This window comes from Apium graveolens, chromosome 8 (assembly GCF_009905375.1).
Source record: "Apium graveolens cultivar Ventura chromosome 8, ASM990537v1, whole genome shotgun sequence".
Classification (NCBI taxonomy): Eukaryota; Viridiplantae; Streptophyta; class Magnoliopsida; order Apiales; family Apiaceae; genus Apium; species Apium graveolens.
The window spans coordinates 188,662,514-188,683,519 of record NC_133654.1 but is presented as its reverse complement, the minus strand read 5'-3'; the positions used below and the strand labels follow the sequence as shown (position 1 = coordinate 188,683,519).

The 21,006-nt window shown below is 35.7% G+C and overlaps 1 protein-coding gene across 2 annotated transcripts; it reads right to left on the bottom strand.

Annotated features, from left to right (window-relative positions):
* Positions 1–12,796: 12,796 nt before the first annotated feature.
* Positions 12,797–18,366, bottom strand: LOC141678253 (transcription factor MYB124). Of its 2 annotated transcripts, none has more exons than XM_074484523.1 (13): positions 18,148–18,366; positions 17,575–17,846; positions 17,435–17,481; positions 17,270–17,326; positions 17,066–17,138; positions 16,771–16,826; positions 16,503–16,682; positions 16,240–16,418; positions 15,962–16,113; positions 15,488–15,630; positions 15,189–15,412; positions 14,946–15,091; positions 12,797–12,936 (listed from the first exon to the last, which is right to left on the bottom strand). In XM_074484523.1, the coding sequence occupies exons 2-13, from the start codon at positions 17,656–17,658 to the stop codon at positions 12,826–12,828; spliced, it is 1,452 nt and encodes a 483-aa protein (XP_074340624.1). In that variant the 5' UTR covers positions 17,659–17,846; positions 18,148–18,366; the 3' UTR covers positions 12,797–12,825. The 2 variants fall into 2 exon arrangements, with proteins under 2 accessions (XP_074340624.1, XP_074340623.1); XM_074484522.1 differs by having other exon boundaries at positions 14,946–15,094; positions 18,148–18,361.
* Positions 18,367–21,006: the final 2,640 nt, after the last annotated feature.

The window sequence follows — 21,006 nt, the reverse complement described above, 5'->3', positions numbered from 1 at the left end:
TTCAGTGAAGAATTGATCATCAAGCAAGAAATTACAGATGAGGACAATGAAAAGAAAAATGCAAGTTCAATTCAATCTTCTAAAGCTGAAGAAAATCTTATGGACAATCAAAGTACCAAGACTCATGTCAAAGAAACCAAGATTGAAGATGCAAGAAAGAAGAAGAAAAATAGAAATGGGAGAAAGGGGATAACCAAAAGCAATGATCTGGCCTATGTTGCAGATGTTCCTGACAAGAAGTGTGGAAAATATGGCTCTACAAATCATCTAACTCACCTTTGTAAAAAAGGTGTTAGTAAGCTAACAGAAGGAACTTGCAAATACAATGAAGCAGATTTAAATGTCCCTACTCATTCTGTGATAAGTTTGATTGCATCCCTTGCAACTTAAAAGTGATGAAAAGTTGCCACAAACTGTGAGTAGATCTTAAGGAAACAAAAATTGAGTCTACATCAGAAAGGAAAAATGCACAAAAATCATTGAACTCTATTTTATCTGAAACAAATCACTCTACTTCTGCTAAATCAGTTAACAAGAAAAAAGTACCCAACACTGCTTGTGTCACTAAACACACCTGAATCTCATTGTGTACAGGGCAAAGTGAAAAAAGTCATATGGATCATTGACAGTGGATGTTCCAGACATATGACAGGTGATAAGGCCATGCTGTCACAGTTTGAGGAGAAAGCTGACCCATTGGTGACCTTTGGAGACAACATCAAAGGATTCACAATGGGATATTGTAAGATTGTTTCTGAAAATGTTGTCATTGATGATGTAGCACTAGTAGCTGGTCTTGAGGTGAATCTTCTCAGTGTTAGCCAATTTGCAGACAAAGGCTTTGAAGTTTTATTCAATAAAGAAGAATGCACATTTATTAGCAAGAAAACTGGTGAAATTGCTCTGAAAGGGGCAAGGAAAGGAAGCTTGTTTATTGCAGACTTGGACTCAACAAATAAGGATGGTATTTGCTGCTTGTACATCAAGGCATCAGAAGAACAAAGCAGGCTATGACATAAGAAGCTGTCTCACTTGAATTTTAAGGCAATTAACAATTAGTCAAAAAGGAGTTAGTGAGCGACATGCCCAAGCTGGAGTTAGCTCAAGTTGAAGTCTGTGAAGCTTGTCAGAAAGGAAAGATGAAAAGATCTAGTCATAAGTCAAAAACTGTGAATTCTATTAGTGCACCCTTACAGCTTATTCACATGGACTTGTTTGGGCCAGTAAATGTCTTATCAATTTCAAGGAACAGATATGCACTTGTGATGGTGGATGATTTCTCAAGATACACTTGGGTAGAGTTCATGTACTCTAAACATGAAACTCCACATATCATAATTGAGAACATCAAGAAGATAGAAAAGCAGGCTGAAGATTACAATTGTGTGAAAAGACTGAGAAGTGACAATGGAACAGAATTCAGAAATGTTACATTAAGTGAATTCTGCAAAGGCAAAGGCATTGTTCAAGAATTCTCAGCTGTCAGGGCACCTCAACAAAATGGAGTAGGTGAGAGAAAGAATAGAACATTGGTTGAAGCTGCTAGAACAATGCTGTAAGATGTCAAGTTGCCAACAAGTTTCTGGAAAGAGGATGTCAACACTGCATGTTATACTCAGAACAGATATCTCATTAACAAGGCATATGGAAAGTCACCCTACTCAATCATGTCCAGGAGAAAGCCTACTGTAAAGCATCTTCATGTGTTTGGAAGAAAGTGTTACATTTTGAAAGACAACTCTGAATATGTGGGATAATTTGACTCAAAGGTTTTTGAAGTAATTTTTATGGGATATTCACTGGAAAGAACAGCCTACAAAGTCTATGTAATTGATTAAAAGAAGATTATGGAAAGCACAAATGTGACATTTGATGATGACAAATATCCAGTCTTGGAATGCCTTGATGATAATGAAGCTGAAGCCCTTGTATTTGAAAACCTCAACATTGATAGTGATTCTGATGGAGAAGATGAAGGTATTGTACAACAAATGATGAATGAAGAGTCTACTGAACAGGAAAATCATGGGAATGGAAGCTCATCTCAAACACCTGAATTTGATAGCACAAACTCAGGGGGAGAAAGAGAAGAAGGATCTACCAGTCATACCAATAATGGAGAAAATGATGAAGGCACAAGTCAACAAACTCACACAAGGAAGTGGGATAGAAGTCACTCCAGAGAAGCAATTATTGGTGATCCTACTGCTGGTGTGAGGAATAGAAGTGCAATAGCTAATGAGTGCCTACATGCATGTTTTCTGTCTCAAGTAGAGGCTAAGAAAATTGATGAGATATCTACCATGCAGGAAGAGCTGAATCAGTTTGAAAGAAGCAAAGTCAGGGAGTTAGTTCCTGCACCAAAGAACAGAAGCATTATTGGAACAAAATGGGTGTTCAGGAATAAAATGGATGAAAATGGTATAGTTACCAGAAACAAAGCAAGGTTGGTTGCAAAAGGCTACTCACAAGAAGAAGGGATTGATTATGATGAAACTTTTGCTCATGTTACAAGACTTGAAGCTATAAGAATTTTTCTAGCATTTGCAGCACATTCAAATTTTAAAGTGTATTAAATGGATGTCAAAAGTGCTTTTCTGAATGGTGAGCTAGAAAAAGAAATTTATGTGCAACAACCTCCTGGCTTTGAGGATCCAAAATTCCCAAATTTTGTGTATAAGTTACTCAAGGCTCTTTATGGATTAAAACAGGCGCCTAGAGCTTGGTATGACACACTATCAGATTTCGTATTGAAGCATGGTTTTACTAGAGGAACCATAGACAAGACTCTCTACTACAAGAAATATGGTGAAGATATGATCCTAGTCCAGATCTATGTAGATGATATCATCTTTGGTTCTAATAATGAGAAGTTGTGCCAAAGATTCACAAGCTTATGCAAAGTGAATATGAAATGAGTATGATGGGGGAACTGGGTTACTTTCTTGGACTTCAGGTTAGCCAAAGAAGTGATGGTATCTTCATCAGCCAAACCAAGTATGTCAAGGACCTTTTGAAAAAGTTTGGAATGGTTGATTGTTCACCTGCATCTACACCTATGTCTACTGAAACAAAGTTAGATGAAGATAAAAAATGGCAATAGTGTAGATATCTCAAGCTACAGAGGGATGCTTGGATCATTGCTTTACTTAACAGCAAGCATACCAGACATTATATTTGCAACATTCTATGTACAAGATTTCAAGCCAATCCAAAAGAATCACATTTGATGGCTGTAAAGAGGATTTTCTGATATTTGAAGGAAACTCCAAACTTGGGATTATGGTATCCTAAGGGAACTGATTTTGAAGCTGTTGGATACACAGATGCAGATTTTGCTGGATGCAGGGTTGACAGAAAGAGTACCAGTGGAAGCTGTCAATTTCTTGGACAAAGACTTGTATCTTGGTACAACAAGAAATAACAATCTGTATCAACTTCTACAGCTGAAGCTGAATACATAGCTGCAGGAAGTTGTTGTGCTCAAGTGCTTTGGATTAGAAATCGGCTAATGGATTATGGCCAAGTGTTACTTAAAATTCCTATCATGCGTGACAATACCAGTGCTATATATATAGTAGCTAATCCAGTTAATCATTCTAGGACAAAGCATATTGATGTGAGGTACCATTTTATTAGAGAAAATGCTACTAATGGTACCATTGAGCTCATTTTTGTACCAACAGAAAAACAACTAGCTGATATTTTTACTAAAACTTTGGATGAAGCAACTTTCACTAGACTTGTAAGTGAAATTGGAATGCTCATTTCTTTATCCTAAGGTAAGAACTCAGCTAATATTTTACAGCAGATTAATCTCCAGTAAATCAAAATTTATTTGATTAAATTGGAAATTAAATGAAATATGAATTATAAATATTTTAGAAATCTCTGCATATTTGTTTTTTAAATTCATTTAACTTGGAATTTTTCAAATTCTAAGTAAACTGCTTAGTTGCTAATTTACATTCTTAATATGTAAAATTAACTCAAGGCAAAATTACAATAATCAAAAATATCTAGAGAACTGAGTTCTCGATAAGTATAAATTGACTTCTCGACAAGTCATTTTAAGACTTCTCGAGTGAGTCCTCGATAAGTCAACTTACTGACTTCTCGATTGACTTCTCAATAGGTTTAAAATGACTTATCGATAAGTTCTTGTAGAGTTCTCTAATAAGGATTTATTCACAGAGTTATCTACAAGTACAATTCTTGACTTATCAATAACTCAAAACTGAGATAATTTAAATTGATAAATTATTTTGGTAAATTACTTTTGGAAAATTTATTCTAATTTTATTTTGAATTTATTCAAATAAAAGTTAGAATTAATTCAGTCCCTTTTGGACAAACTGGGCATTTATCTGACATTTCGATAAGTCGTTTTTGAGTTCTCTATAAGAGTAATTTAAAATGACTTCTCGATATGTACTTCACTTCTCTAAATGACTTCTCGATAGACAACCCCAAATGTCTATTTTTGAGTTCTCGACAAGTCATCTACTTTTACTATAAATACCCAGACTTCTCGATTATTTTAACTTGGAATTTCTCAAAATTCTAAGTAAGCTGAATATTTATTGATTCATATCCTCGCTATATGAAATTAATAAATAGCAGATCCAAAAAGCAAAAAGTATGAAAAACTGATATAATTTAATCCATAAATTATGTTCAGCTAACTACTTTTGACATACCTTGTCTACAATTACTCTGACTTATTGACATATTTACATGCTTAATTTTTTTTTATGGTCTAATGTAAGTAGACTAGTACTTTATATCTGATATTTTGAGATAGCTGTTAATGGTTAAATTATTTGACTATATGCTGATAGGAGAAGTTACTTTCATGTAGGGAGTACTTGTTTATTTGCATGGGGAACAGTTATTCTAAATAGTGAACTAATATTCTTGAGTACTTGCATGGGGAATAGTAACTAGTCATTTCTAACTGTCAAATGTGCTTATGTGATTATTACTCTTATTATCCGAGCACCTCAAAAGTCTATTGGTTTCTATCTTTACTTCCTCTATAAATTAAAACGCTTCACTCTTTATCATTCATCACTCTCCTATTCTCAACAAACATCTAATTTCAAACTCACCTCCTGTTCATCTCTCTCTCTCACTCAAATGGATGCCCCAGTCTTTTACAGACTTATTCATGGAGCTTATCATCCTGTCCATCACCTAGATGAGGACCAAATTTACTTTGATCCCTTCGGACTTCGTGTCCGTCTCAAGGGGGTTGTTTGCAGCCCCTTTGTTATTCCAAGAGAGATCTTTGATGAACTCTCATGGGATGATCAACTCAGCATCCTTTTATTTGAGATGGAAGTCTCTCTCGAGCAGGAGAGACATGCAAGAGTAGCTAAGCAGCAACGCCTTGTTGCGTTGGAGTTGCAGGAGAGAATCGTTTCTCTTGCACACTCTATGTCCAGAGCTTACCAGCGCAGGGCAAGGATGTTGGAGGCAGAGAAGAAGAAGCCCAAACTAGAGTAGTTAGGATTATGATTTACTTGTTGAATCTATGTCTTAATGTACTCGGTTTCCCTTATTAATGAAAATCCAAATTTTTCTCTAAGCATTCTCTTGTTTGTGTAAACCCGCATAAGGGAGTGAGAGGCAAATGATAGCCTATTATAGCACGGGCCCAACAGTAAGAGCCCAAGGCCCAATAAGAAGAGTCCAGGGTTGTAATATATAATGGATGATGTCAAAGATTACTGGAGCTAACAATGTCATTAGCATCTATGATCTAAGTAGATGATTAATGTATAGTTATTTTCAGTAATTAGTTAAGCTTGGGGTCAACCCTAAGTAAGTTTTATTGTTATCTAAATTTATATTTTGTACTTGTAACACTTAAAGTCTGTAAAAATGCAAAGGAGCATACTGAAGTCTTTTTCCTAGAACAGTATCAAGCCTAAGGATTCTATCTGGAAGAAGATCAAGAATATCATGCCTCAGAAGAATTTTGAAGAAATTTGGAATTGAATAAATCTGTTAGGAAAAAAATGTTCTAAGTCAAGATCTCTACAAGTCATAGATTTAATGTTATAGAGAAGTCATTCGAGAACTCCAGAATGACTTATCAAGAAGTCATTCAAACTCCAGAGAGTACCTAATTAACGCATATATTTGATGTATATTTGATGTATATTTCTCAGCCTATAATTAGGGAATCAGTATCATCATCTAGCAGATTTGTAGGCATTCAATTATATTGTATCCATAATGTGAATAGGCTGGTAACTATCTATACAGATGAATGAATGTGAAGAGGGCAAGGAGCCTATTATATCTTTTATGGTATCAGAGCAAAGTCCTCTAACCTAATTTCTCTCCTTTCACTCTTCTTCTTCTTTTCACCACCAAGATATGACTTCCAAAAACCAACTCCACCCTGCTACAATAGTGTCCAATATAAAGAGTTTTATCCCAATAACCTTGGAAATGGAATCAGGCCAGTATGCTTCCTGGTCTGAGTTATTTAAAACCCATTGTAGAGCCTTCTTGGTCCATGACCACCTCTCCCCCATGCCTGATACTCCCAAACCAGTCACATCTCCCTCTAACAAAGAATCACAGCCACCCAAACCCGATGATGAGTGGGATCGCCTGGACGTCATTGTCCTACAATGGATTTATGGCACAATCTCAAACGACCTCCTTCACACCATTCTCAAACCTAATTCAACTGCGTACGCTGCCTGGATTGCTATACAAAACATCTTTCAAGACAACAAAAGTTCACGTGCCATTCATCTTCTTCACAAGTTCTCTAATACCCGTTTGGATGGATTTCCCAACGTTTCTGCATATTGTCAAGAATTAAAAGTGTTGGCTGACCAACTTGCCAATGTCAATACACCGGTAGATAATGACAGGTTGGTATTGCAACTAATTGCTGGGTTGAACGAGCAATATGAGGGTATAGCCACAATCCTTCAACGACAAGAGCCTCTCCCCTCTTTCTATATCGCCCGTTCGAAATTGGTTCAAGTTGAGAGTCGGAAGGCGGAGCAGGCACTCCACGCCTCTAAAAACGCCGGGACAGCCCTTGCAACAGGTACATCACGACAGCCCCAGTATGATAATCGGCCTGATTTTACTTACGAACGCAGCAGGGGCCGTGGTCGCTTCAGAGGTCGAGGTCGTGGACGTAACTTTGCTGGTCATGGACGATTCTCCTTCTACAACAATCAGGGTCCCTTCTGGCAGCAATCATACCCGCCTTCGCCCTGGCAGCAACCTCGAACAGTTCCTCATGCACAACAGGCTCAGCAGTTCAGTTGGCCCAGTCCACCTTGCCCATACCCCACCACTTCAGCCCGGTCAAATCAGGCCCAACAAAGCACACAAGGTCTACTTGGCTCCCGACCAAATCAGGCATATCAGGCTGCTTACACTCCAACAGATATCGAGCAAGCTCTCTACACCATGTCTCTACAGCAGCTCGATCCCACTCTCTACATGGACACCGGAGCAACTACCACCATGACAAACGAGCAAGGTGATTTTCATTCCTTCTTTAATAATTGCACTTTACAAAATATTGTCGTTGGTAATGGTGACTCCATACCGGTTCTTGGACAAGGCACAAAATATCTTCCCAAACCCTTCCCACCCTTTGTCCTTAAAAATATGCTCTACGCCCCTAAATTACTTAAAAATTTAATCTCGGTTCGTAGATTTACAACTGACAACTCTGTGTCCGTTGAATTTGACCCCTTTGGTTTTCTTGTGAAGGATTACAAGACCCGGACCCCTATCCTCCGGTGCAACAGCAGCGGTGATCTTTACCCTCTCGTGCTCGGGTCGGGCTCATCATAACCCTCGGCCTTTGTTGCTATTTCTTCACAACTCTGGCACCAACGTCTTGGACATCCGGGACAATCTCCTTTGCATTCCTTAAAAAATTCTGGTTCAATTGACTTTAATAAATCTATGAATAAAGTTTGCCAATCTTGTGTTCTCGGCAAAAATATTAGATTACCTTTTTACACTTCTACCTCTTGTACTTCACAACCTTTTGACATCATTCATAGCGATTTATGGACATTTCCCATTGTAAGTTCAGAGGGTCATAGATATTATATTTTGTTTTTGGATGATCTTACCAATTTCTTATGGACTTTTCCCATCTCAAAGAAATCTCAAGTTTTCTCAGTTTTCTCCAACTTTGCACAACACATAAAAACACAATTTGAACGAACAATTAAAACCTTCCAATGTGATAACGGAAAAGAGTACGTCAATGCATCTTTCCAAAAAAATTTCACTGAAAATGGAATGGTATTCCGCCTTTCTTGTCCTCACACATCTTCCCAAAACGGGAAAGCGGAGCGAAAAATCCGCACCATTAATAACATGGTGCGCACTCTACTAGCCCATGCCTCTCTACCTAACATTTTTTGGCACCATGCCCTTGACACTGCCACTTACCTCCTAAATATTCTTCCAATCAAATCCAATAAAAAAACACTCCTACCGAGCTCTTGTATAACAACACACCCTCCTTTGATCACTTACGTGTTTTTGGGTGTCTATGCTACCCACTCACCCCATCCACTAAAATTCATAAACTAGAACATCGCTCCCATCCTTGTGTGTTTTTGGGTTACCCATCGAATCATCGAGGATACAAATATTTCAATCTTCAAACCAAACAAATTATTATCTCTAGACATGTAGCGTTTGATGAGACAACATTCCCATTCTCTCATACGCTCACACCCACACCTTCCTATGATTTTCTCACCCACACCCTATCTCCTCACTACTGGCAGCATAGTTCATCTTCGGTACCTACCCAACCAGCAAACCAAGAACCCCAACCCTCACCACCCAGCCCTACACACTCAACTACAATCGACCAAACATCCCCTACATTACCTACTAGACCAAATAGACAGCTCGCTCCGCCACTAATTTCTTACAACCACCGCCCCAGAGCTCCACCCGCCCAACCACCTACTTCACAGACCTGTTCCAATGACACAATCAGCAACCCTGCTTCTGGTACTTTAGCAACATCCGACCCACATATCACAACAGCCTCTGTTCCAAACATACAAACCCACCGCCACCACCCTCTCGCACCATGCATACTCGATCCATGAGTGGAATTACCAAACAAAGAAACAACCTAAACCTCAACACATCTGCAAACACCATTTCCATCATTCCCGTTCCCAAAACCCCGATCCAGGCCCTGTCCACACCGGAATGGTACACCGCCATGACAAATGAGTATAATGTACTTATTAAAAATGGAACTTGGGTGTTAGTACCACGTACACCAAATATGAAAGTCATACCTAGCATGTGGCTCTTTAAATATAAGTTTAAATCGGATGGTAGTCTGGAACGATATAAAGCCCGTCTGGTTTGTGATGGTCGATCACAACAAGTTGGCGTGGACTGCGGGGAAACTTTTAGTCCAGTGGTTAAACCAGCCACAATTCGGACAGTTTTATCTATTGCTTTGTCTAAGTCATGGCCCGTACACCAACTGGATGTCACTAATGCGTTCCTCCATGGAAATATATATGAGACAGTTTACATGCATCAACCCATGGGTTTCCGTAATAAAAACTTTCCTGACTATGTTTGCCTACTTATAAAGGCTCTTTATGGCCTTAAACAGGCACCTCGGGCCTGGTACAAACGTTTCACTGACTTTGTCTTAACTTTGGGTTTCCATCACAGCAAGTGTGATGCTTCTTTATTTATTCTTCATCAAGGTCGGCACACGGCTTATCTGCTACTGTATGTCGATGACATTCAGCCTATAATTAGGGAATCAGTATCATCATCTAGCAGATTTGTAGGCATTCAATTATATTGTATCCATAATGTGAATAGGCTGGTAACTATTTATACAGATGAATGAATGTGAAGAGGGCAAGGAGCCTATTACATCTTTTAGTACCGATGGATGAGCAAAATCTACTCGATGGATGAGCAACTTCTACTCGATGGATGAGCAGTGTCTACTCGATGGATGAACAACTTTTACTCGATGGATGAGCAGTGTCTACTCGATGGATCAGCAACATCTACTCGACGGATGAGCAATGTCTACTCGACGGATGAACAATGTCTACTCGACGGATAAGCCTTATCCACCGAGAGTAGAGAAGTCAGGAAAGTTACTCGAGAACTCAAGAAGATATCGACAAGTCATTTCTTCACTAGAGAACTCAGAGTTATCGACAAGTCTATATTAATTCGAGAACTCAGAGATATCTACAAGTCAAAGTGAAGATATGAAGACTAGAGATCTCGACAAGCTGAAGACCTCTACAAGCCAAACTCATTATAGAGTGCTAGAGATCTCGATAAGCCTATGTACTTATCGAGATGTCAAGTGTTCTATTAATTCAAACTGGAGATCTCGAAATACAGTCTCAAAGTACAGAATTACAGATCAGTTCAATATCCAAGATAAACAATCAACAAACAATCCAACAACTGGATTGACAAGTCTACAAAAAGCAGCTTGAAGAGTGTGCAAGATCAATGGAATAGATTAACTGACAGAGGAAGATTAAAGTAAACACGGGATGCCAAAGATATGCTAAGCCAAAAATGGAAGATTTGCTTTTCTATAAATAGAAATGACAAGTGACAGTTTAGAAAAATTAATAGCATGTTTATTATCCATTGTGTAAACCAGCAGTTAACTGAGATATAAAGTTAACACTGGTCCTCTAGTTAGAAGTAACAATTTAGATTAAAATTCTTGTAACACTCTCAAGAAGAAGCTGAGCTCTTTAACTTCAAAGAACTTAGAAATTTTGTAGCAAACCATCTTAATTTTTAATACAAAAATTAAGTGAGTTTTGAAGATCTGCGTTCTTTATTTTCTGCAATTTTATATTCTGCATGAACACTTTTCTATACAAGATTTAATTTACTTTGTTCAACTATTAACTTTCAAGAAAAGCCTAAAATCAGAAAAACACATTCACCCCCCTCTGTGTGTGATTCATTACCTAACAAGGGTCCGTTTAGCAGTAACACTGGAGGACCCAAGGACACGTGGCAATATCACTACCGTCCAGGTAACCCGGATCCAGAACCTTCCTACGGTCGGGATTCAGTAGTACACCACTTCATCATGAACGTCCTTACATCCTACAGTCCAAAAACACACCTGCGATCCAGATCAAAAGGTACAACCCCCTAAAACCCTAATGGGAAATCTATAAAAGGGTGAGCAAAAGGAATATTAGGGGTTACTTCATCTCTGATACACACACATATACACACAGCAGAATATATTTATATAATTCTCGTTTTACCCCTTTCTCCTTTAAAACCCTTTTTCATCCTCACACCGGAGGTGCCGCGAGGACGCCACCCCCTCCGGTTCTGTTTTGTAGGTTCACACCTTACAATTACACCGCACGTCGTCATCGTTTCTGCCCAAACGGAATTTGATTTCGGGTTGAACCAGAAGAAGACCCCGGTGAGTTGGAATTATCACGTTTATCTTAAAGATTTATTATAATACTACTATTTTAACAAATTTCATTACACGTCACGCAAGTTGGGGAACTTTTTGTTGAAAAATCTACCCGCGATAAGGAGAACAGTTTTCAATACATAACTTTCGAACATTAAAGTTTATGCGTTGTCCTTTTGGGGAGGGGGAGTGAAGGAACAAAATTTCACCTGTCGCAGCTGTTTACAACTCTCTAAAAGACACTCAAAAAGAGGCCATTAAGGACAATCAAATTGTTTTAACAAAGTGGTTGACAGTGAGAACTACATGCTTTATTTTGTACTGAATTCCCTCCCAATCTTTCTTACCAAATAACTAGCCTTTTTCTGTTAGTTGCAATCACAATTGTCACCACCACCAACCACCCAATTGTTTGACCACTTAGAAATTGTATCCAACAGATTCTCATACCCCCAACTTCAACTTCTTCCCCCCACATCATTCACAGCCCTCCCTTCAACTTCAATATTACAACAGCAAGAGAACAGTCTAACACAGTAACCAAACTAAAGCTGCAGAGCAGACATGTCTAAACCCGACCAAAGTTTGAGTCCTTACCTTCCCCAGGTAACCATTTTTCTCATTCACTCTTATTAGTAGCTACTTTTTTTTTACTTCTTTCTTCCCCAGCCAGCTTGTATGCTGTTTTTCCTCTACCCTATTTACAGTCTATACTTTGGTTCATTATTCTTAGCTCAGGCAACATATGAAACAATAAAGTAAACAACTCTGCACACATGAATATGTAAATCACAATCTCTTGTCAAACAAATGTAGTACATTATTTCACATCGAAAAACAATCTCAGTTATACCATAACTCTCTGCACACCTAACACACAAATTACTATCAACTCTCTATATTTTACTATCTCCCCTTATTTCATCCTTTTTCTATAAGAGGGAGTACTGGCGATGTGCCAATGTATACTTACACTCTTCAAAATTCTACGGAATTATGTTGCAGGTTCTGTACATATAGGAAACCAAGGCCAATAAGTATGGGACTGAATACCGGAATTCAAATCCCGAACAAAGATAAACAAAAGAATCACACTTACAAAGCACACTGGATATCAATGTGGGTATTAGGGTTGGTAATTTAAACAAGAACACAGTCGACACGATCAGATCTTTCAGTTGATGCTAGAATGCACCATTGCATGCTAGATTCATACGCAAATCTTTAGTAGACCACTCTGTAAAAATTTCAGGTTGGTATGACTGCGTTCCAAGGAAAAAGGCAAACTCTACACAATTGCTGTGAATTCCACATTTCTGCTGGTAAAATGGTTTAGTGATTGATCAGAGACTTTGGAGAAGCGCCCTTTTGCAAGGTGGAGACTGTATGGGTTTTGTGCCTGGATTTAGCAACGGGGAATCTGCACCAAGTGTTTTAAGAAGGAAGTGCCTCTCCTGAAAAATCCAGACATAGTGTCAGTCTTGTTCATGCTGAAATTAAATTCCTATTAGCTTAAAGAGATCCAATATCATTGAAAGTAACTTTGTTCACCATACATACAAGGATACATAAAACTAAACACCTGTCAGGTGGACACAACGGTGGAGGAGTAGCAGACAGGTGTGCTGGAAAGGTCAAGTAACTAGGTATGTCTTTGCTATATAATTAACATGATTAGTTGTTCAAGATCACATAAGGACCCTTCTGCTTGAACTGCCAATTGCTATAAGACATAACATTGAATGTTTATGTTATTACTTAACATTATTATCACCAGGGAAAAAGGGAACACAATGGATATGTGGCCTGTTGTTTACACCAATCCATCTTCTGTACGTAGAGACCAGGGCTAGGGTGGGAGCTTCTCGGAGAAACCATGTGTCGCATTCTATAAACAACGCAAAATATAATGATAAAGTTTTGTTTACAAGGTCAGAGGAAAACCAGGTCTATTGGATGATAGCACTTTTCTAGGGCATAAATCAATTTATCAATTTTCGTGAAGGCATGGACCAGAACAGGCACATATTCCACATCTTTAATATTCTCAAAATTATAAATCTGGAGATCTTTAACATGTACTTAAAACTTCTTAAGATAATTATATCATCTATCAGACAAAGAGTGTTTTCCAAAAATGGCTGGGAATTCTAACAAGTAGAACTTGCTAGAGTCTAAAAGCAAATGAGGGATGATGTCTGCAGGTCTAAACATATGAAGTTTGATGTATAATAATCCGTGAAGATTCTAGATTGTAGATTACAGAGTAGAAAGTTTTGGTGGAAACAGATTGTAGCTATGAGTATGATGGCCTTAAAGTGCTGCAGCCCACTTTAAATACAAGCAAAAAGGCAACGAGATGGGTGCACAACTTGCCATAGTCCAAAAGCAAATTAGCACGAAGGCTTGTAGGCCCAATGGCCTGTATTTATAAAGGTCCAATATAAGTACAAGTCAGGAGGCAGTCAGGCCCATGGCTGCATAGTAGGAAGCCGCTGTGCACCATATTATTTTGAGCTCAATAGATAAACAGCGTAATTTTATATTACACAAAAATGCATGTCTGAACTAGGTGAAAAAAAATCACCAGACCTATATTTCAGCAATCTAGTCAAACAGCAAGCCCCAGTGTTTCAAGTATGCTTCATACACCCTCCGCAGACCAAGTTTAAAGGGTGTGCAAAACAGCTTCTCAGTACACAACCAAACTTATAGGATTTTTGAACTAGCCCTCGTATAGGAATCATTCTAAGCATTAGCTTCTAGTGGATGTCCACAAATGTGAAACCTGTAAATACTTAACCTGCCATACGGCAGCTTGCCATAGTTCACTTGCAAACAATCAATCGCCACTAAAGGCATCCATACCAAACAGCTTAAGAGCACCTAAACATATTACTTTGATTTTAATTTTTAAGACCGGAGCTATATTACTGTGTGATCACAGGACATTAATATCCTTATCAACCCAGAGATTCAGAAACCAGCTATCTGTGCCCAAAAATATTTGAACCAATATGACTTGAAAGTCGGAACCTATATCTGTGAGTTACCAGTTATCTTAGCAGCAACTTGCTACTGGAGCCTCTTTACCTAATCCAATTTCATCAAGTTGACAACCCCAAACTTAAAGAGAAGCAGTTTCTTAGTCTGCTTCCAGTATGCCAACAAAAAATTTAAATTGTTGCTTTTAAAGAGTCAGCTTAGCAAATATAATTAAATCTTACCGTATCCCTCAATAGCTCTTTTATTTCTCTGCAGACCCTGCCTAAGCAAGGGGATTGAGATAGTACTAGCTAAGGTAGCTATGCAACACTGCCCACTACCAGACTCAGGAGGTGGCAATGTATATCAGGATATAGTAAGCAAGATTATGCCAAGTAGTAACGATAGAACTACTAGTTTTATGTGATTAGATGACCAGATAACTAAATGATATTAATTACAAAGCTAAATATCTTACACTTTCCGAAAATTGTGGGCTGGGAATCCCCGACGCCAATGATTTGAACAACGGAGTTATCTGGATCGGAGAACTGAACTCAGAATTTGATATGGCACAGATAACTTCATCATCAGTTTTTGGATCACTACAAGATGGAATGTTATCTGCTGCAATTTAAGAACAAATTACCTTAGTGAAATTTAACATTCCAATCCACAGCAAAATTGATATGAATTTATATCTACCATGTTATATTCTTACGTTTTGAAATTTCTTTACTTTGACTGGAAGGTGCACAACAGATAATTCCCTTTGCAACATCAGCTTGACTATTATGATGTCCTATGTGCGTTGTTTGCGGTTCAGCTACAACATGATGTACAGATTCACTGCATGCTGTTTTATCACCTGCTACATGGTTTAACAGTGTTGATCCAGTACTATACTCGGAGCTATCTGGAGAGTCTACATATAAATCTGATAGCCTGCAAGAGCCATCAGTTAGTCTAATGAGCTGAAAGAATCCTGCCGAAGCCCATTTCAAAGACCAATATTATTACCTCCAAGAAAGAATACTGTCTTCTTTACTACTCTTCAAATCATGTGCCATGTCTTTAGAATTTGCTAGTTCATAATCCATATCAGATATTCTTAATCTGATCATATCACCATCTTTGCTTTGATTTAGAAAATCGTGAAGAATCTGAATAAAAAATGTAATGCAACTTTAGAAAATGTAGAAACATCTGCTCGACGATAGTGCATGACAGAGCGCCTCCATACGCAGCACAAAACTATCTTAAGCAAATGCTTACAAGATATAAAAGTAACCTAAGCATTTCTTATGTTTGGAGCATGACAGAGTTTGCTGATATTTTTAAATTTTTTAGTATTATAGTGGCTACAAGGAAGAATTGTTATACATACAGTAGTTGTTGTTACAAGGTGTAAGCTATTTATCTTTATCTAACTACCAGTCTACCCCCAAATTGATATATAATAAGTAAAATATTACAAGATACCAATTTTCTCACCTTCCAAGCATTTTCAAGACTCTGCTCTGTGTTTTCTGTGTTCACTTTGACAGCAAGCGAACTTAGCAGCTGCGCCTGTTGCAATAACGCAACAAGCTTCGGGTCATCCTTCTTGAGATACATTCCTTGAGTTAAGTCATTATTCGCTGCACCTAGATAAAGAAGAATAATATCTTAATCATTCCCAATTTCTGGAATTGATAGCTAATTGAAGATGGCTGTTTTATTACTAATGAGTGACCAACTTTTTCGATCTTTTTTTTAATGGAGATCATTACCATCTTTTTTGTCCTTGGTGATTTCGATGTTTTTTTGAGTTGGCAAGGCCCTCACAATGTCAAAGTTCTGAGCCAGTTCTGCTAACGGAGATCTTACTTGTGGATTCGTTTGTGCACATTCCTCTTCTAGTCTTATATTAGGATTACTATTTTCTGTCAAATTAAAGATGTCATCCCGCCTATTACAAGAAAAAATAAGGTTATTAATAAAAGGGTCAATCTTAGAAATGTTCATATATGTGAAAATGAAACATCACCACTACCTTATTTTCCTTATAGGCCCTCCATTTTCTAAAAATCCATCTGCACTAGAGACATCTTGAAATATAACCCTTTTGTTATTTAGATTCATGTAAGAAGGGTTATTTTCTTTTGTCAAGGCTTCAGCTTTTGCTCTCTTCTTACACAATGTAGAGAATCGATTCTTCACAGCGTTATCAGTTCTGTGAGCAAACAAAACCAGATACGTGACTAATTTTCAATCTTACTCAAGAGGAAAACTAAAATATTAGCAATTACGTATAAACTTACCTGCCGGAAACTACTTTTGCTATTTCAGTCCATCTGTTTCCAAATATCTTTTGAGCCTGCAAGCCATCTATATATCAGATTTGAACATCTACAGAGCAAAAAAATGCCTACTCTTTTGTACAATATATAAGCTGAAAGTGTAGCAACGTGTCTATGCTGACGTAAAATGAGGTGTATGGTTTCAAATAAGAATAATCACAGAAGTCATGCGAACTTCCTTTATATCAATATCAAACTGATAACTCAGAAGTCATACCAAGTAGATGAATACAGAAGAATAAAAGAATTAAATTACCTCGCACAAAAGCATGTCTTCCTCTGGTGACCATCCCCCTTTTTTAAAATCAGAATTCAGATAAGTGTACCACCTGCAATAATATTTCTTTGTCAATAAACCTAAAAAACAATCCGTAGAAATGTACTGAAATAGGAAGGGCTTGTTGGTAAAAACAGAGAGCAAATGCGAAAATTCACTTCTCCCCACTTTGAAAAAGCTCACCTTCTTCTGCATTGTCTAGTTGTCTTATCTTTAAACTTTGAAGCAATAATTGCCCAACTGCAATAAACAGATAACAAATATAAGAACAGAGTGTTCTTCGTATGCGTACCTCAAAAAATCGAGCATAAATAATCAAATAAAAACTTAAACAACTCAAAATCTTACTTGTCAGTTCCATGATTCCGGATTTGCTCCCGTAATATATCATCTTCCTAAAACACGAAAACAAACACAATCAATCTCATACTAACCCAAAACTAAACAAACCAAAAACATAAAATGCTATCACTTATTCAATTCAGTACCTCGGAAGACCAAGTGACGATATGCCTAATCTGCTTAGGAACTTCGATATCAGAAACGGGCTTCTTCGTATTCATGTTATGCATTGCTTAGATTCTTTTTTACCACAAAAGCTCTCCTCACACTTTCTTTTTCGAACCCGAGTTCTTGCATACTAAAGTACAGCTACTTTTAATTGGTCTTATATAAGACAATTGATAGACCAGTGTTCCAATTAACCGAAAGCAATTCACCTCGGATTCGAACTTTACAAACACCTTTGATCTTTAAAAATCTACAGAATCCAATACTAAAATTCAAAATTTACACAAATTCAACAAAATTAATACATAAAAACAATCCAAACCTAAATTCACAATTTTTACAGATTAAACAAATTCATTAATTAATCAACAAATACCCAGATACATGTGTTCATATATATACGTGTATAACAATATATCTTGATTGAATACATGAAAAATGAGTAAAATTTCTCGAAATTAGCAAAAGGGTATTTGAGGTTTATGTATATACATACATGTTAATGTATAGAATCAAGAAATACAAGATCTGAAAAAAGTTTTGATTTTTACCTCACAGTGAGTACTAATTTGAAGCTTCTTGAAAAGGGTTGCTTGGTCTTCACTTTCTCACTCTAGAAAGTGGAATTTATGCTTTCTCTCTCTAGAAAAAGGGGATAAAAATAAACGGATAGTCTTGTTATTATATGTACACATGAGGGCTGTGTGTGTGTTTGAGCGCGGGTATGTAAGAGAATTTGAAAAAATAAAAGAAAAGTAAAAGAAAATGTAAGCACTGAAATCTAGGGAGGATAATAATGAATGGAATAGAAAACTAGTGTTTGAGGAGTAAATCCACTACGATGTTCCCATGCATATATACTCTAAAAACATTTCTTATTTTATTAAACACGTTTGTCAATGTAAACTTTTAATTGTTAATATCTTTAATTTTTTATTAGTTTTAAATATAAAAACTTCATTATATTAAAATATTTATAAATACGAAATCAACATAATCACTCGTGACTATATTTGATTTTATAGATTAGACGTAAATTAATAATCAATCACTTACGATGAATAGTGACAAAAATCAATATAGGAAACTTATTAACGAACGAATGGAGTACAAATGAATTGTTCTTGTTGGTTAAACATGTCAGTTTTGTTACGAAAGCATGTGACACAAAAGTATACGAATGGAGGTTTTTCAATTGTTTGAAAAACATCTCTCAATATATGTTACTCTCTTCGTCCCTGCCAAATATTTATATTTGGGTTGGATACGAAAATTAAGAAAAATGATAAAATAGTGGAGGAAAGTTTAAAAAATGAGTAAAGTAGTAAGACCGATTAATATTATATGTATAAAGTGAGTATAGTGGAGATAAGTAGTGGATGTAATTATTTTAAAAAAATATAAAAACTTTACTAATTTTGAAAAAATTGAATCGTAAACAATTGAAAGAATATCACAAAAAGAAAAATATAAACAAATAAAAGGGACAGAGAAAGTATGAAACAATCATTTAACCGAATACCTCTCATTCTAGTCCGTAACTTAGTTTTAATAAGATTCATATACATTCAAACTTTATATTTTTATTATATTCAATTTTTATCGTAGAATGTGATTAAATAAATACAATTTTAGTATTATCTTTTATTTTACATAAACTTAAATTTGAATTGCTATTTAAAAATAATATTAAATTTAAAAAGTATTTACATATCACAATTTATTAATTATTTTTATTTAAAATACTTGCAAATTATATAAATTTAGTTGATTAAAAATTATTAAAATTCCTGAATAATAATGTGAATCCCCTTTTCCTGTTGGGCAGTATCGAGGAATAAAATAATCCATGTTGACGATCTGATAGGTTTGGGGAGTGAATTAGGGTTGAAGGATAACATTTTCCGAACTAGAATTAAAAATATACCCATTCCTAATCATTTATTACATTATATCAGGTTTAAAATTGCCTTATATAATTCCCTAAATTATAATTTAGTTCATTTCACAAAATTAGTCGATCCAACAGTGTTAACAATGTTTCATTGATGTTCATTGAGAAAACCTTTTAAGTCTTATTTTTAATTCACTTATTTTCTTACTCTATCTGATATTTTATAATAAATTATTATACACGTTCTATTTCTCTATATTAAAGAAAACTTTTAATAATAAATATTATATATAGAGAGGTGAAAATGCACAGTTGAAGTTAGCTAAATTATTAGGATATAAGATTTCATAAACTAGAAAATTGTTGAACTGGCTGGATAGGGTAATATACTAAAATATTCAAAAATTATTAAAATTCCTGAATAATAATGTGAATCCCCTTTTCCCGTTCGGGCGGTATCGAGGAATAAAATAATCCATGTTGACGATCTGATAGGTTCGGGGAGTGAATTAGGGTTGAAGGATAACATTTTCCGAACTAGAATTAAAAACATAGCCATTCCTAACCATTTATTACATTATATGAGGTTTAAAATTGCCTTATATAATTCCCTAAATTATAATTTAGTTCATTTCACAAAATTAGTCGATCCAACAATGTTAACAATGTTTCATTGATGTTCATTGAGAAAACCTTTTAAGTCTTATTTTTAATTCACTTATTTTCTTACTCTATCTGATATTTTATAATAAATTATTATACACGTTCTATTTCTCTCTAATAAAGAAAACTTTTAATAATAAATATTATATATAGAGAGGTGAAAATGCACAGTTGAAGTTAGCTAAATTATTAGGATATAAGATTTCATAAACTAGAAAATTGTTGAACTTACTGGATAGGTAATATACTAAAATATTCAAAAAATTCCAAATGGGTTCCAAACATTTGAAGTGGAAAAAGTAATTATTATATTAATAAAAATTAAAGAAAAGGTAAACAATGAAACTTATTCCCTTCGTTGAAGTTTGTTGAGTAAAAATTTCATTCTCTTTGTCTTTTTTAATTTTACGTCTAGCACATATTTCCCAACCCATATTTTTTATCTCCCACTAATTATTTAATTTCCGTTTCCCTTTTGTTTACTCATTTCAATTATGATTAAAATCTTCGAGCAAAAAAAAAGAGACTAATATGTTAATAATTTATATGTTAATAATTTATATGTTAATTTATTAAAGAAATGATGATATTAAATAATTATTTATATTAGTTTATTATAATATCAATATATTATATTATTATAAATATAAATATATATGTCTCTTTTGAGATTGCATAACATTTGAAAAATCAAATATAAATAGAGTCATGTAACTTCACATTCCGTTTTCGGATCAAGACATTCAAAAATACGCAAGAATTATTTTTGTTATTTCTTTTTATCTTTTTTGAAAAAAATATTAAATGGATTAATACTTTTACAATAAAAAATTCTACTTTTTTTTGATTTATA